Below are 27,662 nucleotides of genomic sequence, written 5' to 3'. Positions count from 1 at the left end.
TTACTGCATGTGTATCTATACATGTCTAGCCATGAGGGCATACTCTACTATTTAAGCCTGCCGAACATTACATTCTAAAAATAACAGGACAATATGTGGACTTCCACTCGACTCTATATTTGATGAAAGTGAATTCAAATACATTTTACCCTAATTATAAGAAAACTGTGACACATAAAGATCTAAAACAAATACACAATTTTAGACAAAACATAACTCAGTGAAAAAGTGAAATAAAACAAAAGTGTAAAAAAAAAATGTCTTTGATTGAGACAGAAATAATTGTTTACTTGGTGTATATTTACATGCCATATCTGCTCCACTGAATGCTATCTGCTGCTTTGAACAACTTTTTCTGAAGTCGGAGGTCAAATTTGTCATCGAAAAGCCCTGCAAACATGGCACTCAAGTGTGCTGCGATGTGTTGTAACAGGATGCTAATCTCCTAAACACTCCATCTGTATTTGCTAAAACATTGCCTCACTCACAACACGTTTGCTTGAATGGCACATTACTCAGTGCATGTTTTCAAAAGGTATCCTGCGGGTCAAAGGAAGGAAAAAAAGGAGGTTAATGTGAAGTTATTACAATGCCAGTGTTCCCCCGAATCACAATTAATAACTAATACTCTTATTTTTAAAAGCAATTTTCAAAGTGTTTGATGAATAAGGTGGTGTCTTGTTTTGATGAGGCAAAAGAGGAGGCAATCGCACAAATTAAGACAACCAACCTCAAACAAAAATAATGTATCTTTAATTTTTAGATATGTTAAGTACTATTTTAGTGTTATCATACATGACGTAATTAACACTTTACGTCTGCACATAGGAAACAAAGGACTGTAATAATCCACGCTAGAAGTCTCGGCCAAGGCTTTGTCATTCCTCCAGTTTAACGCCACTATTTTACTAGTTCCTCGCTCAGAGAGTTTCTCTAAAAAAAAAATCCCCACAGGACTTTTTAACATTCTAATAAAACGATTTTACAGAGTGGTCTGAGTGTGAATTTTGAGGATGATGCCATGGAAAAAAGAAAAAGAGGTGAGCGCAAGATTGTCAGTGAGGGACAGGAAGAATAAAGGGGAGGTGGTGAGCATACTTTACTCATAAATCAAGGAGGCACGATATGTTACGTTTGAGTCAAATCATGCTGAGTAATATGAAAATGATCAGATCAATGCACTCTCAGTAAGTTAATGCTGTCGTACAGTTCAGTATAAACAAATATTATTGAAATAAGTAATCATGCTGATGTGAAAGTTTTAAACCAACTTTAAAACTAGATTAATCAAAATGAAATGTACAATTTTTTATTCATATTTGTTATTGAAGAGAGTTTCATTATATATTTCTTTGATTGATCACACAAACAGTAATGCATACTAAATCAACCAAGCCATAATCAACCTTTGATACAATAAGCCCAGTGCTGACAGAAATAATCCACTGGCCACCTTCCTAATGAATAATTGATGCCTGTCTTAACAGGCTAATGAATGAATGTGGTTTGGGTTTGAGTGATAGCCCTCTCGTTGGAGAGCTATCCCAGGAGGGACGGGGCACTGGAGACAGAGGTGCCATCCTCTATAACCTGTATAATTGGTCTTTTGACATAAGTGACTTGACTGTCTGTGTGTGTGTCCGTGCACCGCCGGTGGAGACTGACCCTTTTACCCTATTGTTTATTAGCACTGTTCCAGGTTATCACACCAATTAGGGCTGGGATAACAGTGATCAAGAAAGGAAAACAAAAAGTACAAAAATGCATACTATTAGTGAGGGAACGGAGGATCAGTCCAGGCGTGGCAAGCATAAGAGCGAACTATTTTGACCTGAATAAAAATATTCTAAAAAGAATAAACAACTAGTACGCAGTTATAGAAGGGAGTCACAGATGCAAAAAAGGATTTTGTTTTAAAGTGCATGCTGTGTATCTCGACTGAAGGAAAAAAACACTATTGAGAGGTGACAAGGCTTGAAGGCTGCTCCTTGTGTGCATTTGTGTTGGGCTTGTCCAAACAATCATACTTACATTTTAGCACTATTATGCACACACCCTATTTCCACAGGTCTGATAACATTCTCACTGCAGTTTCGGTGTGGCACTCTCACTAAACAATACCTTATTGACACGAGCTCTGGCCTCACAATAGCCACAAAACATCAGGGTTCCTGTTTTTGTTGACACTGTTTGAGCCGTCCATTGAAGGCAAAAGCCAGTGTGGACTCAGCAATGCATAATTGGAGCTCTCTGTCATACAACACAACAAATCAACCCTTTAAATGTTTGAGCATGATAAGGCAGAGAGAGGGCACACAGAGGGGGAGCGGGACAAAGGCAGGGGGAAGTCAGGTGAATGGAAGTGTGGAAAGTTGATGGAAATGGAGAGTTAAGAGAGACTATGGAGTTGAGCGCCACTAGGGGACAGTAGTAAGTCATGGACGGCAGCAGGAGAAGTGCACATACATGTGTGTGTGTGTGTGTGTGTGTGTGTGTGTGTGTGTGTGTGTGTGTGTGTGTATGCAAGTGTGTGTGCGGCAAACAGTGAACAAAAGACTTTCTTTGTTGCACTCTGAGATAATAAAAGAATTCAGAAATAGCTACTTGACTGCTTTAGAAAAGATCTTGACAATGCGTTGGCCCATAATGCACAGGAACAGCTCCAGATTTACATAATCATATGTAATGTAAACCACTACGCAGCTCCACAACCAACAAACAAACCGACTGGGGAGAGGGGGGACACAGGGAGAGGGACCCGCTTTCCCCTATGGACTTCATAAACTCACTAAAAGTATATTTTACTTCATCTGCTCACAACAATAGGATAACGTTTGCAAATGTTGTGGTGATTTTGTGCTGATGATTCAACAAAAAATAAGCATCTCAGGTAAACACCTAAATATACTTAAAGCACAGAATGAGAGGTACCAGTTTGAAGCAATGTTTTTTATATTTACTAAAAATGATTTATAGCTTTAATTATGCAGTTGCACACAAAAGAGGCACATGATTTAATGCTGATTCTTCAGTGACAACGTAGCAGAAATGTTATAAGAAAGAAAGCCTCTGTGTTAATGAGACACAAAAATACAGGGACCTTTCCTTTGACCACAGACCAAGATGAATGGCCAAAGGATTTCACGCTGTAACTTGAGGCATTGCTACTTATATTTGCTCTTTTTGTGTTACGTTAAAAGGGGTCATTTGTTTGGTAACTGGTTAAACAAGAGAAGTTAACACCTCCACGTACTTCTGACGTTAGATATAACCGTCAGGAGGGAGCCAGTGTTTCTTTTTCTGCTATGGTAACCAAGGACGTATATTCAAAACAAGCTGCCTCCTCCTCCGCCTCCTCCTACAGCAATTAAAAGCAGAACAATAACAATATTCACCAATGACAGCAGCGTACAGTAGTTATGCCCTTCGTTAGTTTCACAATGTTCCTCATGAATTAGTTAAGTCTGTTAATTGCACATTTATTACACTCAAGGCCATAGAGAGATGCACTAAATGGCTCCGGAATAGAATAATACTCGCGCACGTATCATGAAAAATAAATTAAGCTTTTAGATTACAGTTTAACCTTATGTCGCAAAAATATGTCGCAACAAATGTTATTTACCTGCTATGTTGTCTTTTAGGAGAAATTCTTAACCCATATTGTATGTTAAATAAAAGGGATACTTTTAAAATGACCACTTTTGACATTAGTCAAAAAAATACTGTTAACAATATGTAATAATAAATAAATAAATAACAAAATTAGATTTTAGGAACTTTTCCTTCCAAGAAAAAAAAAATCATGAAACTAAAAGCCCTACTTATTCCAATATTTACATTTGCCTCGAGTGGCTCCAAAACAACGTGACAACAATCATTTTTATCCAGAGACAAGAAAATAAGGCAAATATCAAAATCATGCACCGGCATTATCTCTTTGTGTTTACACTTTATCATCGCCTTTTCTGATCTCCGGCGCGTTTCATTATGGAGTGACGTTTGAGTGACACTGCGCCGGCTGTCACAGCCATGTGCTGAGGTTCCCTCTCATTTCCAGCAGCAACAATAATAATGACTATTCTAGTGCTAGCCCCACTATTTGTGTTATTGTTGTAGGGTGTCAGACACAGGCCCTGACGTTTGCTATGCTATCAGCAGGAGTGTACAAATACAAACACATTTGCCTGAGTTATTGACCTTTATCTCCCCACTTTCTTGACAGCCTTCTCCAGTTATTGACAATACAAACACATGGGACGACGCCTAACCTTTCATTTACAGAGCTCTCTCTCTTCCTCTCTCTTTTTCTCCCTCCCTCGCTCGTTCTTTCCCTTAGTCTGCGTCTCTCTGCTCTTGCAATTTGTTTAAATAAAACGGGGCAGACAATGGTAGTGCTCATTTCTGCCATTTTTCTTTCACTTCAAATTTCAGAGGATAATATCATTAGAACGATACAATGGCTGCTATTCAGCCATAGATACACATATATTTCAAGTATTCAATATAGTTTTGACATGCTGACATTAAGGGAGAGTGTTGTTTCCCTATTTGTTTGTTTACAATGTCGATTCAGTCATAAATCGTATATTCCGAAGGCAACATGTTTGTCTTTATGATGTTCAAATTACCACAGAAATATATGCATGGTCCGTACAATCAAAACACCAATAATATGCAAAAGATGCAGAAATAAAAATTATTTTGAAAAGCTAAAATATACGGTTGAAAAATGTATATTTACAGTGTATATAGCATTTACATTAATGTTTAAACACACAGCAAAGTATGAGGAGAGTAGTTTTATTTATGCAGAATGTGGGCAACATAATTATTCTGAAATTGGGACTGAATCCATAAACCCATAATAAACAGAATAATTTACTGCATCACAATACAGCGTTGAATAACAATGGTCATAAAAACCACTAGTATTCCACTAATGATTCTCCTCCAGGATTTATTGTGTTTTTCAATGTGTGTCCTCTTGCATTTCAGCGTGAAAAATAGTGTCCATAAAATACGGGTGTCCCCACCAGTCAGCCCCTCTGCAGGTACTTCAGAGCCCCAAAATTAAATTTTAAACAATCCAGACCAGTGTTTGGTGACCATGGTTAATCATCAAGAAACAAAGACATCAAACAATATTTGATAATGAGAAAAATGCCTCCAGGATATTAGGGGATGGGGGAGAACACAGCGTGAGCCTCGGCAGCAGAGCTAGGTAGAGAGGCCAGACCAGACACAAGCCGCATTCACATGTCTGTGTGTGGTGATGGTGTGTGTGTGTGGGTCTGTGTGTCAGACGCACAGACCCACACACACACCCACACACACGCACGCACACACGCAAACACGAGTCAACTTCTGTCTCACACACATTCACACATGCATGTAACCAGTCAGACACATACACACCTCTTATGGAGTTAAAAAGCCATTAAAACATTGCCTCTTTTTTTAAAGTTCATGACGAGATAATTAGAATTCAGTGTATGGAGCCAGTGGTGAGATTACAGCTTTGTGAAATTGTGCTTCATTTTGAACTTGCATCAAGCCTCAACCCAATTATCTGCAGTTAAAATGGCTTAGTGAGGCACCAAACTGTGACTGACAAAAAAAATACAGACGAGCCCAAAAAGTTTTCTTCTTAGATAAAAGTGATTATATTGCCCAAAATGTTCTAAAAGGCTAGACTTCTATTTGATGTATCATTCAAACCAAATATGATTACATTTGGATGCCATTAATGTATATTAAAAGTGTATTAATATACTGAAATATATATTAAATATACATTTAAAAAAATGTTTTAAACACATTGTTCTTTAAAAAAACATCTACTTTATAAATAAAAAATTATACTTTCACTAATACATGTAACAGAATGGTTTAATTTTCCATTAGGGCAGTGTAATTAGTGCTAAGCAAAATAAGAAGTTGGGCAGAGGGAAGGGAGGAGGGGGGAGGGAGAGTTGGGTAATGAGGAGAAAATGTTTGTTTTTTTCCTCTTCCTGTCATGGTGTTGGGTTATCCTTGATTGACGCAGCGTTAACGGTCTGGCCAAATCGAGGCAGATCCAGCAACCTCGGCCGAATGGCAGCATGTGCAGCCACCTCGGACATGCAAATTGCACCCAGGCAACCCGTTGACTATGATTAATGAGTCTGGGCTGCAGCCTTTGTTTCGCTGTGCAGCCGTTTAGAGTGAAATGCAATCCCAAAATATTATCAATCCTGTGTTAATCCAGTAAATGTGTTCACATCGGACATGTTGTTTTGAGCAATTTATAGCCAAATGTGTGCATGTCTGATCGTGCATGTGTGTGTATGTTTTATTGGGGTGAGCACAATTGCATTTAATTACATGTCCTGTAATTAAATTCATTAAAGGATAATACAATAAATGGAAGAAACAGCTTTGAAAGCGAGGTTGAAACACATGTGTCTTGTCTCCCGTGATGTAAAATATGGATGTGGGATTTTCAGGGGCAGTCATGCTGTTCAGGGGGGGAATGCATGAATCCGATACCTTGCTAATACTACAGGCATTTCCTGGTTATGGCTTGCCTCATGTTTAAACTGTGATTTTTAGAGCTCAGATCCCAGACTCCCTGAAGATTGGAGAGCAATTCTGTGGTGCAGAGGAGTGAAGTCACTGACTTCACAAATGGAAAAAAAAGAAAAACATTATGACAGTATTGCTGACGATCTAGTGCAACAAAACACTATGTATGGTGAGTAATATCACTGGATATGGTAAGTAGGGACTACTGTGCCAGACATGGGAGGGCTAGCAATTTCCTTAAACTGCGTGATGAGTAAAGGAAATTACACAACCTCACAAATCGTACATTCATCGGCAGAAGATGCTGTCGATAAAAAGCTATCTCACACACACACACACACACATTTTCCCTCTGCTGCAAGCAAAATGTAAATGTTCCCCAAGCATTAAGGTATATAAGTGTCATTAGTGGCACAGTGCTTAGCACTACAATGGTGTGCCGAGAGCAGTGGAGCAGAGATCAGTGCAGCGTCTCCTGGATATCAGAGGGAGACATCCTTTGTAAATTCATCTCCCACTGTGAGCAGGCTTCACAGCTGGTTAACGGCACTGCGTGTACCACTGCCCTGTTTACACGCAGCCTCCAAAGCACTCGTCTTTCCCCTGCATCCTTCCCCAGTATCTCCTCCATCCCCTCGGCATCTCCTTCAGCCCTCATCACAGCCCACTGTGGCTCTCATAGCCATCAAAGATGCACATAAACTGATTCAATGCAAGGGTGTGTGTGTGTGCGCACACACACAACAAAATCTCTGATCCCTTCGCTTTTGGGGCCATTACAGTACACTGCCTTCCAACCCCTTCTCTGATTTTTATCTTTTTATACCATCACATTACACTGATCCTTTTATACCTATTACACACGCGGCTCCCCACCAAACCCCCTGATCCTCTGATACCTAGATGAGTAAACTGCTCCTCCTGCCCCTGACCTCAGCCCTTTGTAGCAATCAGACCAGACTTCCTCAGAGGCCCTGATCTTATCTGGCCATACCAATCCCACTACACAGCTCCCTTTTGTAGCAGGCACAGAGCACTGAGCCCTTTCAGATCCAGGGACTGTGCTGGTGCACACACAGCCCGAGACCTCAGCTCATCTCAGACATCATACTACACTGCCCAACAACAATGAGCTCTATTTTCTGATGCACCACAGGTCAGATAGAGCCTTTCTGCTCACCGATGCATTGTTCACCCACAATAGAGGAAATCAGCAATGTTGTTGTCAAAAGAATGTTTGACTTTACTACAGAATCGCTTGATGTAGTCATAGGCTTGCAGACAATAATGGCAATTTTTAGACGATATTGTTGTTTTATTTTTGAAAATAAATTTGAAAAATCTGAAACTCACCACAAGTTGACTGTGAGACTTCCCTGCATTGGTCTGTTGAGATAGAAGATGAAAGAGAAAATCTATTAGGGTAGACTGAGGTTTAGCACTGTTCAGAGACTAATTACACAACAATGCCATTGTAAATTATATTGATCTCAAGGGCATGTATTTGACAAATTAGGTCTTAAAAGATTTGAATACTATCTAAGAGTCGTCTAAAATCAACACTCCAGTCAGAGGCATCCATATCGTTTGGATGGAAATAAATAAACACACTGAATCACTAATTGACTATTGACTATTTCCTTTCAAATATCAGTTTGCATTTGTAACTATTAAATAGCTATTTTCATTAACATGCAAGCAGTTTGGAGTAACACATGTTAAAACTGTATCCTTAATAAATTAAACAATATTCTTGTATGCTTTACAAATCTTTTCTACAGTAGTACATCATCATCCTTGGCCTAATTTACATATTTCTGCCGGGGGCATTAAAGCACTACCTTCACAGGTTAGGTGAAAGGTGCTGATGATTCTGGGGACCCACAGCTGGGGATGGCCCACACAAATATCTGCTGGATGTAGGAAATAATTAAGGAAAGCCAATATTAAACCAATATTTTCTCAGGGAAGCAGAATTCCTTCCTACAAATGTAAAATAATACAATATACACATTAATGATGTGTTACTGCAGTGTAATTTGGTAGACTTTGTGTTTTGCACTTAAATGGAAACAAATCATTTGTATCAGTGGTTTAAATGCTGTATGTTGGAAATGTAACATAATCAAATTAGATGAATGATGAAAACACTTTTAAGCAAGGCCCGTCTGTTCAGATTTGCAGTTGCTTCATATTTAAGAATGAGGCAGAATTAATAAGAGCCGAAACTGAAGTTGAATTAAGCTCCATGAAAGCCAGGGGAACATATCATATGCTTTGCTACTTGATCATTTAATGCAGTTTAATTAAAATAAATAAATATATATGCTCTATGTTTTAAGTTGAAGTAGCACGTCTTATTTGAGAGACACCATCTGCAAAAGTAAATTATGCAAGCACAGAAGTAAAGCTGTCATTAAACTACGACATTATTGACACAGAATTCTTTGTGAGCTGTATTTACCGGTGTGGAGCCTTCTACACACACACAACACAGACGCTCCTCTCTCTGCTCTCCTTCCACAGTTCCTCTGCCCCTCTCTTTAAACACTTCCCCTGCCCGTATATTTAGTCTTTTTATTTTCTGTCGGACTTTAGGCTCGTCAACAAACGTTGCGGCAGAGCCGAAGACGACTCATATCAAGCACCCTCCCGCATTTGACGAGAATCCAGTGACGCTTCGGAGGAAAAGCATGTCTTAACTGGGTCTCCGCCTTCGTCCTGTCAAGTAACCAATCAGCTGCTGCCATACTCAGCTTCGAGGAGGAATCGACCAATCACAGCGCTGCTCACACAAAAGTCACCTCTTCAACTTCCTAGCGGGAATCCGCTATCGGGAAGTGTACACATGCAGCAGGAATCAATGGTAAACAATAATTTTTACGTGTTATTTATCGCTCTACAGTTATATTTGACAGTCCGAAGCGGACAGTAGTCCTTTAGTACACTTTTGATGAGTAGACAACATGTTGTATTTCATGGTCTGCGTTTAATGTGGCGCGTTAGCCACAACGTAAAGCTAAGCTTGGTTAGCAAGGCAGGTAACGTTACAGCTGTTTTTGACAGCTCACGTTGTTTACCTCTGGAAGGAACTCGGATTGCTCCACGGACATCCGTTCATTACATTCTCACTCTGTGTTTGATAGATAGATACAGTCAAAGTCACCCAGTCAGCATAGTAATCAAATGACAATGAGGCTATCCCGAGCTGAATATAAAGAGATCGTGAGGTGGACTGATCAACTGAGACCCACCCGCCAATGTATGAAGACTCTGAAGGAAAGATTCCCAAAGTAAGTTAAGTGGTTACACACTTCTTTCTTCTTTTGTGCGTTTCCTTACTTGTGCAGATGTATTGTGTGTAAGTTATCTACTGTAGGTGTGTGTTTATGGCAGAGGGTAAAAACGCCAAACTTCTGTGCATAAGCATCTTTTATACTTTGTACAAAGTCATTGATTATTGTCCAAAATGCACAAAATAAAATGATGATTAGATAATAATTTACATGCATAAGAGCTCACTTCAGTGATGCCTTTTCAATCTGTATATCAACTCCCAATAACATATTAATTTATTCCTGAGTCTCTTTTTTATCTCCTATTGTTAGATATTTATAATCCCATTTAATGCACCACTTATGATCTCTAATTAATTAATTCCACACATGTTTCCGTATAGGCTTTCACCACAGCATTAGCCAATGTTTTGCCATGCAGTGCCTGCACATCCAGAAATCGAAGAGAGAGGTTAATGGTTGTGTTTGCCTTTCTCCTTGACACTGAGGGCCCTCACTTTATTGAACGTAACATGTGTAATCCCCCAAGGCCACCAGGACACGATGGCTGATCCCGCCGAGGTCACTTACAAAGTCGTATGTATTTGGAGCTTCCTACTTCCATTGTGCCCTAATCACCAATCTAGAAGAAGGTATCAGGTCCCCAAAGGGGAAACAGCGAAGCTTGAGCTTGGCTTTGTTCTCACTGTCAGCATTTTACAGAATATGTCATGCGTATAAAGTTCATCCAATATCCTGTATGTTTAGGCACCAACACTCGGAGGTCCTTCTCACATTTATTTTTAGTTTCCTTTCCCCTTTTGGTTTCCTAATCTAAACTGTCTTTAACAAACAGTTCGCATGCCAGTTTTTCAAAAAGTGGTACTGGTGGGTGTAATAATTAAAGGAAAACATGGGGCCGTTTTCATTCCAATAATTCTGCACGATCTTTCTCTCTCCCGGAGGTGCCGGCTCTTTTGTTTAGTCTTGCTGGTTATTGTTATCATTTCGTTCACCATAACCAATCTTGGGGAGGCCCTTGCTCTTTAAAATCCCTGAGTCTCGTCACTGGGCCTGACAGACAGGCACGGCAGCAGTGTTTTCACAGCCTGCGAAATTATTCTGGTTGTCCAATCAGCTGAGCTGGGCTCTGGAGGGTTAGTGATTGGACTGGCAGGAAATCAGGCTCTTAAGACATAACATATCGACTAGGCCATCCATCATCTCTTAGCATGCGCTCAGGCACGGCAGTCAGCCACCCCCGCCCCACACCCCTCCTGTCCCCTTGGACTGTGTGGGAGCCCTGCCACTGCGTAAATATTGGCCAGGCTCAAGTTGGCAGGAGGGGGGTTAGGGGTTTGCGGACAAGGCTGCACTCTATCTCTCTGACTATAAGACTCAGAGAGATAGAAAAGACAGGTATCTGGATATCAAATCATTTCACATCGCATGGGTCGATTTCCAAAGGATACAAGCAATGTTGAGTGTAGACTGTAGATTCATGTGCTGTCTACCAGCATCATGACGGAGGCTGTTGTAGTTTTTTCAGGGCCATGTGCCACATTTTTGTTGCAGCTGACACACCTATTATTTTGTTAAAATGCTAATTTAGCATAACATATGATTTATTCTATTTGTACTTATTTTTAAAACTTTTAATAATAATATCTATCCAATCAAACTAATGGTATTGTTAGCTAGAACATTTCTGTATTTAGTTTTAATTAGGGGTGGACTATAATTCAGTATTATCTGTTATTGTCTTTAAGTGAAATCATATTGCGATGATATCACGGTTCCGTGTTAACATTACATAAAAATTTGCTGACTAATGATTCTTCGCAAGTTGTAATTAAAATGCAATACTAAAAGTAGTTATTGAAGATTTGTCTGCAATGTGAAAAAGTGGAACAGATTTATGGATTATATTATATTATTATCCTTTTTATAAAACAACTTGCAATTTTCCATGTCCTGACTTACTTTATTGATATCAGAAAAAATATATTTGTATCGATATTGTGGTATTTAACTATTGCCCTTTTTTTTTTCAATCACCGTTTTATATTTGCATTACAATGATGTATATGAATACGCATTATCCTGACATCTTTGAATGCTGTATTGAGTTCAAACCCATTTCAGAATCATTGGTTTTGATTCGGGACTTAAAAGGGAGTAACATTTTAACTTTGAATAAAATGACTGTTAAAGGGCCATTTCAAGGTAATTTCCACGGAAAGTCTGTCAGTCTTTCTGTTGTACTTTGATTATGGGTAGTGGGAGGAGTGAGGGAGTGTCCCACAGACAGACAGAAAGAGAGAGATGTGATGTGGAGTCCCTCATCTGTAACGGCTGCATAACACAGATGTTGGGAGTCATCTGTCAGCCTGGCCTCTCTTGCCGGGCCCGAGCTGCTCTGGGGGGAAAAGAATTGGACACGGTGCTGTCACTTTTTACCCCCACTCACAATGGAGGGACATGCAAATATCAACCCCCATTCTCGCCCTCTCTTCCTTGCCCTCCTTTTAGCCAGCCGCGGTGTCCTGCCTAGTATCTGGACCGCGGCTAGGCAGCGAGGGGGGGTGGGACGGCTCATCACAGGTCGGTGTGGGGAGAAATGTGACATCAGTCCCATCAGGTCCTTCTCTTGCCACGTATTAGAATTGGAAATGATGGGCTGCTCTCTGAGGCCTTGCCTGGCTTCCCTTGGGTCTAGAGGGGACCCCAGTCTTTCCACCCTTTGTCCCCAGAGAGAGTCTGTGTAAGAAGGGCGAGAAAAAGAGGGAGGGAGTATGAGAGTCCTCTGTGTCCTTCTGTGCTGTATTATGAATGAATTTGGATGTAATGATAACCCCCCCTCTTTAAAATGCCATTCAGCTCACTCCTCATATGGCTTTCACAGTCATGAAAGTAGGAGGGTGTGCAGAAAGGGGGCGATGCCTCTGTTTTGGAAAATGCTTAAAAAGTAAAGTGTTAAGCATCCCTCCCCTCTAAACACAGCCTCTCTCTTTTACACACACACACACACACACACACACACACACACACACACACACACACACACACACACACACACACACACATACACATACACAGAGCTCCCTGGTGAGGAGTCCCTGAACGTTTTTCGAATCGGGCCCTAATGTGCCATTTTCATCAGCACTGAGGCGGGCTGCAATATGGTGCTGGGTCTCGCTCTGGGAATATGAATGTTGATTAAGCATGCGTTCAGCCTTTTGAAATTCTGAAGAAGTGTCAGAATAATGGATGTTGAGCAAATGTCAAGCATTTGTTAATTTCTCTGTTATTTGGGGTTTATCTAGCATGATCTTTGGAAGGAAAGCGTGGGACAGGGTTGTTGTGGCATGTGCCATTGATATGGTGATTTCTTCGCTACAGATACTTTGTTTTTGATGGTAATATCGAGACCCGGGACGAAGCTTAGGGACCTAGTCATTGATTATTTATTGTGGCTGTTGTGTTTATCTCTTCTTCTTTTTTACATGCCGGATGAAGTTTAGGATTTGATAACAGGCACGATGCATTAAACTGGCCAGCTCTGCATACATTTAGTTGAACTAAATCTGCGTGGTTGTTGTTTTTTATCCTTTTTTATTATTCATTCCTCTATTTCCGACTATATTTTACAGTGCAGGGCAGTTTTGGAAATCCATTGGCATTTATTTTTATATTGAATGTGTATTTCTTTTAAGACTCACACACAATCAATTGTCTGTTTCCGAAGATTATGAATCTTGTAAGAAAGTGAAATACAATTTTTGCAAATCAAATGGCAGAATTATTGTAATAACCTGAAAATTAAAAAAAATATTTTCAGTTAAAACAACGTCATTGAAGATTGCCTAGATCGAGGATTTTAAAGACGAACAAATGCCTTCTGAAAAGGCGAGAAGTTTGGAATATATCAAATTTATAAACTGAATGTCCCAGTTGGAGTGTTGCTACATTTAACTGTGATTGCCACTATTGTCTCTGTGGAATCAACTGAGTTGCTCTGTTGTAGCTCTTGTGACGGTAGAATACGACAGCGTTTTGTAGCCTGGAAGTGGCAATGACATTACCCAGAGACTGATCAAGTGTAGAGCCTGTGGGGGCAGCCCCGACGGCCTCCGGTGCACGGCCTCACTCTCCTGGTCGCCCATATTGAACAAAACACAAACTGGCAGTTGGGGCTTAGGGGTACAACCCTTGAGGGCTGAGAGGATGGCAAACTAATTCCACAGCTTTATGTGGTTAGATGAGCATTGGAAGAGTGAAGGGATGAATGAAATGTAAGCAGAGAAGAGAGCTGTAGAAAGAAGAGAAACTGTGCTGAGTTAACAACTTCATGGCAGGCTAAGGAGTTCATGAATAATAGATGCAATCAATTACTTGATTAGGAAGCCCAGGAATGACTACTTTCTTTTCATATCTGAGGGATGTTGTCCAAGCACACTCTGTACAGTAGATTGGGATAAAAAACACTTAGGTAAGCAGCCTGTTTGTTTAAGTAAGCGATTATAAGGGACACTATCTTGAAGGATGAAAACTCTTGCAAGAAAAAACAACACGTTCATATTTGTAGAGGCAAATTATCGACACTGGAATATGGTTTATTGTGAGTAAGACCATTACATTGTCCGCTGTATATGTCAGTGTCATCTCTCAACCCCCAAAGCCAAACGCACACAGAGGGAAACCTACAGCTGAAAGCAGCACAGTTCAGCTGGACAGCTATGGTGGAGCCTCTTGCCCCAGGTTCTCTTTGCATACTGGGATCAATTGCAAAAGAAGAATGAAACAAATTGCCCAGAATGATACAAGTTCCCCAGCCACGCTTGGGGGAGTAGGCAATTGGTCAGCATAATGTGTTTGTTTGCCAGACCAGTGGACGCTCGGCACTTGACGGATACCATGGACCTCATTTTCAATTTCCACGAGAATTTGCAGAAGCAACGATGACAATAATTATACAAGAACAATGGCAACGCAACATTATAGTTTTAACATGTTTTGTCACAGAGAGTCATGAAGACCCATAGCTTTCAGGAGGAATCACAATTAAGGTGGTGATTGTGGGATCTTTCCCACTCGTTTATACAACAGTTCTGACATCTCGGGGCACCTCAGCAGACAGACTTTTTAAAGATTGTAATAACGTGAAGATGGCTTTGTAGGGGTCATATTTTTCATCTATTAGGACAACTGTAGGCAGCAAGATGCCCTGTTGTGCTTGTGTTAAAGCCATTTCTGTCCACAGCCCCCCTCAGGCTTGTAGGTCTGTGGCCTTCTGCAGAGAGAGTCGAGAGGGGGAGCACTCTCAGTAAATGTAGTGGAATGTACTCAGAGTCTGGCTTTTGGTGAATCCTTCTTCAGTTATGGTAAAAATGTCTAGAGTATACTGTTAATTTCTCATCCTGTACATGCTAACAAAACTACATTTAAAAAAAGCTACATTTTAAAAAAGTAGATCCAGTATGTGACGGTTGTTGCATTGACTGTGATAGGAAGAAGACTTTACAGTTGTTTTGCAGGGGGGGAAAAGTACAACTAATTTAAACTGTAAACACGTGTGCTCATTGTGCAAGTATTTGTATGAAACTGCATGACACACTGAGATTTGTGTTTGTTTCTATTTCTTGTCACAATATATCACATTTATACATTACCGCGTAAAGATTTTAGTTGGTACACATTTGTTTTGTTGCTGATGACGGTAGGCTTAGCTGAGAAACAGATGTTAGCATTTTGCCTATCAGCATGTGTAATTAGCAGCATTTGCATATCCAGAGTGTTTAACCCACATTCAGCTGTTTTTCACTTTATAAAATATTGATCCATAGGAAAGTAAATGCATAATATATTATTGTCAGCGACCTTGCTTTAATGAAAATATGTATAAATCCCAAGTATGCAAGGGTAGCATTAGCTAATAATTAAGGCGATAAAGGTGTGGATGACGATAGATCCAAGTGTGAAAACTAAGCAATACTTCCATACACTTTGTACAAGTAAATCATTTCATCCATGTCATTCCCTTATTTATTTTTTTAAATAGCTTCATCGCCATTAGTAAAAATATGTGCTATGCCTTAATTAGCCAGTTCCATGCCCTGAAGAGTCGCACCATGCAACACTCTGCATGCAGATCCACCAAATGCTAAGTACTGTCGCAGCATATGATCCCAATGCCATTAGCCAGGTGGCTTTCATTACCTAAATTACGGCTATTGTTTATGATTAATTATTTGTAAATAGGAAGATTTTGAATTTAATTGATCGCTTGAATTTCCCCCATCTCCTATTAATTAGGTTGATGGGAATTTCTAGGCTTTCTGCGACTGCTTTCTCCTGTATGCTTAAGACACTGATACACTCTGAATGCACGAGGAGATTCAAACATGAATTTGTCAGATTCATAACCAGTGGATAGCCTAACTTAATAGAGCCTAAAGCACTGACCAGACAGGCATACCAGCCCAGTGACAAAGTGAAAGTCCCTAATTGTTTTTAATTTAATCTGCTGCTTTACTATTTTGGGTGCCAGTGCATATTAATGCTCTGTCTTATGTTGTGAGGAAGGGTAATTAGGTTTAGAGTGAATGATTCCCTAACCACTCTTCTGTCTCCCAACCTTCTGTTTCCCCATGTTCTAAATTATATCCAAGAGGGGGAGATTTTTAGTTTTTTCTTCCCACATAAAGGTCAATGTAACAATGTACTGCAGACTCTCTGAAAAGTTAATTGTTTATGTTCATAAATTTCCAACAATGTAACACTGGTTTAAAACCAAACTGTCGGCCATTTTTCTAATTCACAATATACAATTAAGCAGGGAAAGCAATTAGGACAGAGATTGATGATCTCAGTTGTTTACAGAGACATCTTACAGATACGTTAAACTGAGATTTGTCTGTTTATGTGCAGAGACTGTCAGAGTTCAGGTTCTCCCAGACTATCTCTGAGAAGAAAGATGTTGTTCAGCCTACAGTCCTCGTTGGGTATTTCTTTACTTTATCTCTATGTCATATCAAAGCATTACAAATGATTTATACAGAAACTAATCCTTTTCATAATGTGCACAAACCTGAATAAGCTTTGTTTAAAGCCAAAAAAGGCAGAGAGAAATTAATCTGGTTTTGGAATATTTTGTATTGGTTAATTTATATTTATAGCCAGTGAGAGAGATTCCGAGTCCCTCTAATGCTGGTATTAGGAGGCAAGGTAGTGAATGTGTTCTAGCTACGGTGCAGCAGCCAGATCAGAGCCATTTTGTAAGACTGCACATAGCTCCATATTTTAGCATGAAGTGAGCATACTGTGCCCAGGAGAGCACAGATTGGATATACATTAATGTAAAGTCTGCAATAACTTACTATTAATGTCTATTATATGGGGGGGAAAAAGGACATTATACAATATGAGCGCCGTGTAAAACTCAACAGACTATAAAACGCAGACAACGCTTGGTTTTGTTCCAGGTATCTGCCCTCTTCTCTTTACATTGCTTCATACTTTTATCTTTTTCAAGTCTTTATATTTGGTCTTCTATCGGGACTCGAATCTTTTTCAGCATTTATTACGTTTTTGTTGAGTTTTGATGTTGGCAAAAACTGATTGAGGTAAGGAAGAAAAAATCTAAATTCCCCAAAGTTTTTAGTGTTTTTGAAACCGATATGTTTTCCCAGATATTTAGAGCAGTTTAAGTCCCTTTAAAGTTAACAGGGTATAGATTTAGCAATTAGGCAGTAATCATGCTTATTACAGAGAGTAATCCATTTAAAACCTAACAGATGTCTGTTCCTACAGGGGGATTGAGATGGTCCCATGCCAACAATAAGGCCTTAATGTTGTTGAAATGCTCAGGTGCAAGGTTGAAGTGTGGAAGAATTTTTTTCCCTCCCTTAAGTGTCCACATGTTGACAGTTGACCATTTAATGGCCCACTTAATTGCAGTGGCCCCTTCGTCCCCAAGCATCATTGTAAATTAATGCTGAGGTAGCAGTGTTTTCTGAGAGTTTCCCCCTCTTCGCCTTTACTTCAAACATTTGTTCATTCACTCTTTGACAAGACTCAAGACAAGACTCATCTATATGATGGTTCGAGCCCCAGAGAGTTTAAATAGTTGAGAATTAGCTGTTCTCCAGCCAGAGCAGTAAAACTCCTTAAAAGTGGCATCTGGAGAACCCAATAGGACGTCTTTGGTGGGGCAAGTCATTAAAACTGCTCAACTATTACCATTCTCTCGTGACTTACATTTAACAATCAAGTGAATTGAGAAAAGTATGGAGACACAAAACTACTCAAGAAAAGCAGTTTGTGGATGTGTTTACGCTTACTGTATTGGTGTGTTTTATTTTTCAATGAGATACAGGGTAGAGGTGTGTATCATCCAATTACAATAAGATGTGTCACTGCTTTGAATGTCTTCAACCCAAAGGATGCCGTGGGGGTTGGAGAGGGTTGTCAAAAGGGCTGTGTGTTTTCCAGGTTTGCCTCTCTGCCAGGTGTTTGACATTGACTAGAGTTGGTGATGAATGTAACTTATGGCAACCCATGGAATTGACCGACTCCTGGGAGTCCAAGCTTCCTGGAGTGAAAGTTTCCATTTTCAAAGCCCATCAGTTGCAGTGGGAGTGCTTCAGAATGGTCCACATGGCAGCTCTGACAGTGAAGCTGGAAAACTTTCTCCTATCTGTGCATTGCAACACAACTCACACAAACAAGTACACACTCTCACAGTGGTCAACCGCATTGCAAAGAGACATCGGCCAAACAAGGGAGTGTTATTGCCGGTGAACGCTGTCTTTCGATCAGCGATTTACCTTGAATCCATTCAATCGTTTGCATGTATCTCATTCATTTCCCTCCAATTTTGCCATATTTAGTTAGTTTCTTCTGAAGAAACTGCACTTTCCTTAATAATAATGTAGCTTTCAACACTCTTACTGTAGAGAAAGGGGAAGGAGGAAGATATGAAGTCTGTATGAATGAGTGAAAGCAGAAAAAAATTAAACGTTTTCTGATCTCTCATACAACACTCAACCTCCCCCTTTCTCCCACCCCCACGCCATCGTGGCAGGAATCCTTTGTCAGAGGTGTTCATCTGGAACAACTTTGCCACACTTGTTTTCATGTTCTTTTAGATTACAGGGCAGCTGGCCCCATCTTTGAAGCTCCCCCTCTCCCTTTGTCTCTGTGCAATGCACTCTGGTAATTAACTTTGTCCTTCTTTTATTTGTTCCAGTCACTCGCAGTCCACTCTTCTGAGCATCTTCTCCCTGGAGTACCAGGTTAGAAGTTTTCTTCCTTTGTGAGCCCTGACAGGTGCCTAATTGAATGATGAATGTCCCTTTATTTCTTTGTAATTGAACTGCCAGCTCTCTGATTGGTTTGGAGGATGCCCCCCTACCATGCCCCCGTATATATTCCAGCCTCACCCCACCACCTCCACCCCCTCCCCTTCACGTTCACGTTGAGGGCCCTTGCCTGCCTGAGCGGATGTCTGCCAAGCCTTCCCATCCATCTGTCTAATAACATCTAGCCCCTGCTTATTTGGTGGACCTGTAATAAATTATGCTAAACCATTATTATTCTGACAATAATAATTTCCCCGTGTAGTGCGGCTGCGTGTGCTAAATGTTTGCTGACTCGCACTGTCACTGCTGCTTTCCACGGCTGACAGCGGATGATGATAAATGGCCGCTGCCGCCAGTGGCAGAAGGCAGCACAGGCAGAAAATGGAGTCATTTATCATCCCCCTGACAGGTGTCAGTCACACTGCCTGTCTCTGTGGAATTACATTTTCTGTGTGTAGTAGTTTTTAAATAAGTTGTTTTTTAACCAATGCTCTTCCTCTTTTATCCCTTGTCCTCCGCCTTCTCGCGGAAGATGGCAATTGAATTGCATGGAAATGTCAGGGTTACATGGAATGTGGAATAGGGTCATTGTTTGATCGAAAAAGGGGAAATGAATACAAGGTTTGAGTGAGGGGAGTAGAGGGGGATGGGGGTTTGAACAAGGTTGTCTTGGCACCGTTTGACCCCCAGCAAACTTATTGAAATGAAATAACTGTGACCCGAGATCTTTTGTGCTTGTTCATATATAATAATAGAGCATGTAAGGAGTATGAACCAGACAGCATTTTATTCAGGTAAACTGGAAACATGTAGGCTAAAGCTTTGCCTCCTAACAATGTAATTAATGTAATTGTATTGAAAGAAACTTTATTATTAATAATAATATTACATTATTGTTGCATTTCTTTTTTAAGAAACGAACCAAAAGAACATTCTCAAGACACCATGCACCAGACGTTATTGAAAGCCACTACCAAAGGTACTGTATTACTTTGTATTGTATTACTTCAGCACTCTGTCTTTATCTTCCATTCATCTCTATCACTATTATTCTCTATCACTTTTTATTTTCATTTGTCTCCCACTCCTGTGTGCTCTCTTTGTCTCACCCGTTTTGTGGCCGTGGAAGGGACTGGCCAAAGTCATAGAGTAGGTGGGCCACCATGACAGATATAATCTCCCCCAAACAAATCACCACCCTCAGGATTCATTCCAGACCTTCACTTGCACCTGCTAAGCTAAAGCTCTGTTCTCCATGTCAAATTGAAAGCAGAAAAATAAATATATAACCAGCCGTTGGACATTTGCCTTACACAGGCTTATGATGGGATGATTATCTGTAATTCAATAAATGCGGATACATTTAAAAAAAGGAAAAACAGGCTGTAGGGGCGAAACCTCTTTGCATATTGCAATTAGCCTTTATCTAGCATATTAGGCCATTGTTCTGGGGAAAACAAGGCTGGATAATGCACTTCTAATCCACTTACAACAACAAACCTCAGAGACGATCTGGGTAAGATCAGAAGGGAGCTGCAGTTTTAGCTGGCGAGGGAAAAAAGGCTTTTTGGGCGGCAGGGGTTAACTAACTATCACTATCATCTGGCTTCAAGGAAATTTGAATCCCTTTAAGCAGGGCTGTTTTAACCGCACCGGACCTGCCATATGCCACCTAGGGCAAAGTCATCAGGGACATTAGCATGTCTTGGCTAGCCTGGTCTTGTCCCCTCGACCCTTCTGTCTGTCTGCCTGCCTTTGTGGGCCATATTTGTTTCACTGCTGTTGTTGTTCTTTGTTATGATAAAGGTATCTGATTGAAGCCAAAGCACATCCCGCTGCTCCCGTCCTGCTTCAATTGGCCAATGAGGTAATGGCATAACCTTTAGTTGTTTTTTTTCCCCCTCTTTTTCTTTTCTTATTTTCGAAAAAATAAATCGGAGCACTTGATGCCCACTTTTATTCTATTTACCGATAGATAGAAATTGGCTGCAGTTTTGCATTTTCTGCCTTGTCTGTTAGTCATTATCAAAATTGGTAAATTGGTCCGCTCCATTATCAATTATTTAATGTAATTAGCCCCCACCTCCATTAAGCAGATGTTAAAATATTTTTTTTGTTTTATTATGTAATTTTCCAAATTGCACTTCAGACAGAGTTGTCTCAAACTGCGGACAGGTGATTGCTGGGTCATTGGTTAATTCTTCTCTTTAACACGTGTTTACTTTAGGAGGCCAGTGCAGGATTTGTTCTGTTGTTGCAAATGATATTCACACACATCATTAAATGTAAACTTGGTACAAAACTCAAATAGAGGGTATTGGGTGTTTCTACTCTTGTCCACTTGGCCATTATTGTCTTGTTACACTCTACCTAGTAAGTATATTTATCATTTCAGTTACAATTGCTACTCTCTGAATTATTGGGCTATTTTTTGGAGCCAGATACTTTGTCACATATTTATTTAATTATGTATTTTCATTTATTTGTCATTTGATCACATTGTTAGTAATTGTGTTTCCTCCTAATTTGATTGTTAAAATATGCTGCGTAACATTTAAAAAAAATATAAATGCAGATTTAAATGTTTGTCGGTGCTTACACCGGGCAACAAGATTTGAGGGTTTCTTAATCTAAAATCAGAGTAGTTCACATACATTAGTGGCACCTCAAAGCTAACTGCCATTATTCATTCTCCATTTAATTGACACATGATTTTTTTCTCCAAAGGATTAAATTCAGCTCAGAGATAACTGTCTATGAACCATTTAACTGTCATTTTAATATGCTACTTAACATTTAAACCAAGCACTCATGGTCTCCCAGACCGCTAATTGATGTAGTTTCATCCCTTTATGAGACAATATATCTCCAACAGAGGGAAATGATTAACAATGATGAAAACTATTCATGGATTTCTTCTTCTTTTTTTTTCCTCCAGAAGTCTCCTATGAATGGGGGTTTTAAACTCGACATTTGCTATTTTTTTTTTGCATGCTTTATATGGAGCTTTATATAAAGGTTACCTAAACATACAGTTTTATAACTGGTGCAGTTATGCTATATGTACCTGACACCCATTAGCTTTGGGGCCTAATAAAACGGGAGTTTTACTGAACAATAAATAGTTTTCTGCAGGATTCAAGGTTCTGTGAATCTTCGTCACATGTTAAGCTCATGAAGTGCTGCAGTCTTACTTGAGAATGTAGATGGACTCATGATTAATCTGAAAATTAGGGAGATGCAGATACCTGAACTAATCAGGTGGTCCTTATTCAGGCTGGGCCAGCGTTGGTAATGTTGCCATTTTTCATGTGTCAGCGCTGATGCAGGTTACCAGCAATCTGATGCTCTTCTCTCGTTATCCAAAGGTGTGAATGGAGAGCAGGCCAATAAGCACAAAGAGGAAAGGATTGAGAGAAGAGAAGAAAGAGAACATGAGAAGGGTTGGGGAGAGAAATGAGAGCTACAGTAGCTGGAAGCTAGAAATGCTAAGTTTAAATGCTATCAGTGGTCTTAATGAAGATATAAACTCTGTGCTCACCCCTTAATTATTATAGACATGTTTGTCCTTTTTAGAAGCCGCTTTCTTGCAATATTATGGAGTTGTTAACAAATACTACTGCGGGTAAAAAGACATTGTTTAGACAGAAGCCTCTCTGCTCCCAGCGTTACCAGCAAGCATCAGAGGAAAGATGAAACGCTCCAATCTCACTACAGGTTGAGGGCAAATTCACTTTTGGTCCCCAATTATGCTAAAAAGAGAAGAAGAAGAAAAAAGATCTTTTAGCTGCAAGAACGTTTTGTTTCATAATGAGCCGGCTAGGAATTGCTTGTCTTCAAGCAATGTTTTAATTCCTTCCATACTGAAGAGGCTGTGCAATTTAGCAGGGAATGACTTTATGTCTCATTATTTGCATTCAAAATGCAATGCTTTTGAAAATAAATTTGCTCCATACGCTTGGTTTACCTTTTTCAAAGCGTGCTGTCAAAACCAACTTAAAAATTTTGACCTTTTTTTTATGGATGATGCCTGTTAATTAAACTGAATAATAGAAAATAAATAATAGCTCTTGGTTTTTCATGACACACTATTCTAACACTTTCATGATAATGTAATTTATGATGTGTAGAAAGGCATTGTGCTTCTCAGAAAGTAGTCAGATAGATACCTTCAGTATCGGTCATTAGTGCTCCCTTTACCTGTCAGGGCATCTCCCTGCACTCAAACTAAAAACATTGCACACCTCTCAAGGTGTGTTTGTGTTCAAAGTATGCTGGAGCCATAGGTCCTATCCACCCTATTAAGGGCTGCATTCCCACAGTCCCTCCGGTGTGTCCTGTTGGTTCCTGAAGTTTTGCCTTGCTGATCATCCTATGATTAAAGCGCTCCACTGTGTCTTGCTCGGGCAGAGCGTGCGCTGCTTTTTCACACGAGATGAGAGCCCGCGCTTGTCCGTTTGACAGAGGCGAAGGCAATTCAGATGGGGTAGCTTGGCTGTGTAATTGGCGAACTCTTGTTCCTGTGGGAAAGGTTATTGCAGAGCAAAGCTTTCAATGACCAATTTTCACAGGGATTGTCGAGAGTTAGGTCAAGGTTTTAAAAACGCAATAATATCATTTAGAGCCATTACAATCATTATTATCTATGTGACATCAGCCAAAGGTAGACTGGCCGTGTAATTTCAGTGCTGTAATTCTTAGGCTTTTTGAAATATGTTCGCACTTCCAACTAGATATGTGGGATTTAGTCTGAAGGTTTGTAAATGGAGTAATTCTCCAGAGAGGAATAACATTTCCTATGTTTTGAAGTAGCATTAACTCCCCAGTTAATAGCCAGTTTTTCTTTTTTTTTTAATTCTTTTTTTTGTTCAATCTATGTAAAGGTGGATCTGTCTCCTGCACTGATGGCTCGTATCATCCTGGACAGGTTCCTTCAGGGCCTGGAGGGTGGAATGCGTGAGTAACACTTTTCCATTTCCCACTCTGTCCTTTCTATCATTCCCCCCCATCAGTCTTAATTGTAGCACTTTGTCTTTAGAATCTCTTTCTGTTTGAGTCCCAATTCCAGTTCTAGCTGCTGTATTTTCAGCCTGTCCAAGCCTAATGACAGACAGAGCACATTTAGTACTCGCTGCATCCCAGGGCACATGACTGGCAATTAAGCACTGGGAGGACCACCCACCTCTCAACTGCAGTGTGGATCAATTCTAGCTCACCTCATCAGTGTTATTTATAACACCACTGATTTCTTTCCTCACCCTCCTTCATCCCCCAATGCATCCATCTACCCCCTACCTTCTCTTCTTCCCTCATCCCCTTCTCTTTCTCCATCCCTGCTCTGGCCTTCAAAAGAAATTGAGTTGAGGAAAAGTGTGGCAGTAAAAAACAGACCATTTCAGAACAAATATTTTTGTTGAACATGTCAAAGAGATTGTCCAGATATTGTGTGAATAAAAATAGTCCAAGTACATTTGGTTAATATATGTTACACCTTTTTACATGTGATGTTTGTTCATTCATACAAAAACCCAGGAACTCCCAATATCACATGCATACATGATTCCATAACATAGCCGTGTGTGTGCGTGTGTGTGGGGTAGTCTTTGAGAGTGAATCGCGTGATGTCAAAAAGACGTGATTCCAATTTAATCAAGAAAGAGATTAAAGTGGATGTGTGTTATTTTCAACTTCGCCACAGCACAGCCATTCGTCAAAGTCAAAGATGTGATTGCTTTGGACCCACCGTTATCCACTGCCTGTCAAAATACTAGTCTGAGCAGCTTGTAGAACAGGGCATTCATCCAGGAGAAGCACTCCGTCTCAGATAATAGCACACTGCATCCCTCCATCTCCATACAGTGAAAACATCCTATATTATTGCCCAGAATAGATTTGTAGCTGATGAAACTTCCTGGATGATCTTTGTTTAATTTCAAAAGAGTGTTGGAACCGTGCAGTATCTCAGTGTTTACGGGCTAGTGAGTAATGTCATGGTTGTAGTTCTTCTTCTTGTGGAAATGATCTCATAGAAGCTAGGTGACTTTTACAGGATAATCATAGACTAACTAAGCCTCCACACCAGGAGAAAACACTAGAATTTAGATTGATTAATCTGTTCTGTTTTTTCAGGTAAAATAGTTTGACTCCGACGTACTATTTTCAAATGATGTCATTATGCTGCACCTTCCCAAAGTTGCCAGCTGTGAAGTCTGTTGCTTTGAGGGTGACTTTTGTTTTGACAGAGCTCCTCTGCTATCTCACCATGAACTACTTGGCCTTTGCAAATGAATTGCTGTCCACATGGACTGTGCGGTCAAATCGTCCAATCTCCCTGTGTGTATATTAGACTCCAGTAATGTGTTTCCATTATTAAACAATGCAAGGATAATTGTCTTTGCTGGCAATTAGCTTACAGGTTGGTTCAGTGCTATTGTCAGGTATATCCGTCATGCCCCCCTCCAGCCCCAGACTGCGCTCCAGTGTGCATGCGTGTGTGTGTGTATTTGTGTGTTTTTGTCGGACTCCAGAGGGAGGGCGGGCAGGCACATTGCAAAGATCAATAGACTTCTATATAAGGGACATTACCCCCAACTGGGTGAGTGGCTTGCCTTTGCCTAGCACCATCGTTTTTTTATTCTCCTTCTCTGTCTCTTTGCATTTAAGAGACACAGGAATGGGGCCTTTGGGACTGTGGAATATATGTACAATCACTAGTGCTGGATCAATACAGAGTTTTAAATTGTTTTCTGTCCCTTCCTTGTTTTGTTTTGCTTGCTTGTTGTTGTGCCCCCCCCCCCCCCCCCCCCCCCCCCCCTCGCCTCCACCCACACCCCTGCCCTCCCTTCACACTAGCTACACACACACACCACCACCACCACCTTACCTCCACATGACAACAGCACCAACAAGCTCCCTCCCACCTCTCCTCTCTCCTTGCAGCAAAAGTATTGGAGAGAGCATCAGCCAAGCAGAATAAAAGGCTATCTTGTGGTGCTTGTAAATAAATCAATACATTCAAAGTAGTTTTATCACGTATTGAATATGATATCAACATCCATAATGTTCCTTGTCTCATGAAACAGACAGGGCAGTAGGGGAGGAAAGGTCACGTGTGCACGTTGATACTGTTTAAAGCCACTATTTTCAGGTCACTGAAAGCTGCACTTGATATGATTTTTAGGAAAAAATACAGCAATCTGAACCAGTTCAGAGAGCTTCAATGTTTGTGCCAGAATTCCTCTCATGGTTGTTGGTTATGGACTAATGTCCCACATATTAGACATTAGGTGTCAATTAAGTTTATGAGGCGCAAGTAAGGCACTGTCTGGAAATATTGAATTTGATAACAATAAAACAGAAACATAACTACGGTAGTAAAACGTATGTTTTCATTACTGTTTAATCTATCGTTGTGATCAAATTTAATTTTTTTTTAAGCTTTCAGATTGAGCCATGATACATTTTCACTTGTTATTTTTTGTATTACCGCTGTCTTTATTTCTAAAGTATATATCCATTCATCCATTATCTATAAGCGCTTATCCTGTTCAGGGTTGCGGGGGGGGGGGGGGGCTAGAGCAATCCCAGCTGACATACCCTATCAGGTCGCCAGACTATCGCAGGGCTAAAGTATATAAGATGATAATAAAGTTCAATTTAAATTAAACTTAAATTATTAGATTTAAAATGATATTCTATGAAAAAATATGGTGTAACCAACATTGATTGTACCCAACAATAATTATATTTGAAAACGTTTGAAAATGCCAAAAAAGCGACGAGGACAGATATCATCAAGTGGATTTAACCCAAATGTGCTCAGTTGATAAATGCTGTAAATGATAGATATATTTTAGACCGCTTTATTGTCATTCCAACTCTATGTCTTTTAGATACTACCTCATATTGCCTCACATTGGGGGAGCTCCTGCTCTTTCTTCCCCCCTCCTGCCATCTCCTCATCTTTCTCTCTATTCCTCCTTTGACAGGAGTTGATAGGCCTCTAGATTTAGACATACTTTTTTTGAGGGGGCAATTTTGCTAGCTATTTGACCTTTTCCATTTTCCCAAGGCCCAGCTCCAGATTAGATTGCCGCTCCATGTTTTGTAACTATGTGATTCGACTGCCTTTAAGATTTATTGTCACATTCCTTTACAGAAGCCTTGTGCGCAAGGTTATAAATGTCCTGTGTTTGATGTTAACACTGTGAGAATGTTAGTGTCTACTATGATCCTTTGGTTCCTTGACAGTATTCATAATAGCTTCAGTGTTTTGCAGATCAGACGTGTTGATAACGGAATATTGTATCATGTTCCATCCAGTAAAATCTCAACTTTCATATCCACTATGGTTGTAATGGTTCATCCTCTCTTGTCTTCAAGTGCTCCTCGCTTCTTTCTCTCACCTCTCCGCTAAGGTGGAGCTGGTGTGTATATGCAGCCTTTTTCTTTTTTAAAT

At 40.1% G+C, this 27,662-nt stretch overlaps 1 protein-coding gene across 1 annotated transcript in view; it reads left to right on the top strand.

Annotated features, from left to right (window-relative positions):
* Positions 1-9,753: 9,753 nt before the first annotated feature.
* The window catches only part of cdin1 (CDAN1 interacting nuclease 1), a gene marked incomplete at its 5' end in the record, with an annotated part of 53,790 nt that continues 35,881 nt past the window's right edge, over positions 9,754-27,662 (top strand). Inside the window, 5 exons of the mRNA XM_079216913.1 lie at positions 9,754-9,860; positions 19,093-19,138; positions 20,119-20,183; positions 21,011-21,071; positions 24,088-24,160. Of these exons, the coding sequence (XP_079073039.1) occupies positions 9,754-9,860; positions 19,093-19,138; positions 20,119-20,183; positions 21,011-21,071; positions 24,088-24,160 (352 nt within the window). The remainder of the gene's footprint in view (positions 9,861-19,092; positions 19,139-20,118; positions 20,184-21,010; positions 21,072-24,087; positions 24,161-27,662) is intronic.

Source organism: Taurulus bubalis (assembly GCF_910589615.1).
Source record: "Taurulus bubalis genome assembly, chromosome: 1".
Lineage (NCBI taxonomy): Eukaryota > Metazoa > Chordata > Actinopteri > Perciformes > Cottidae > Taurulus > Taurulus bubalis.
The sequence above is the reverse complement of the archived record's forward strand: the minus strand, read 5'-3'. Positions and strand labels throughout refer to the sequence as shown.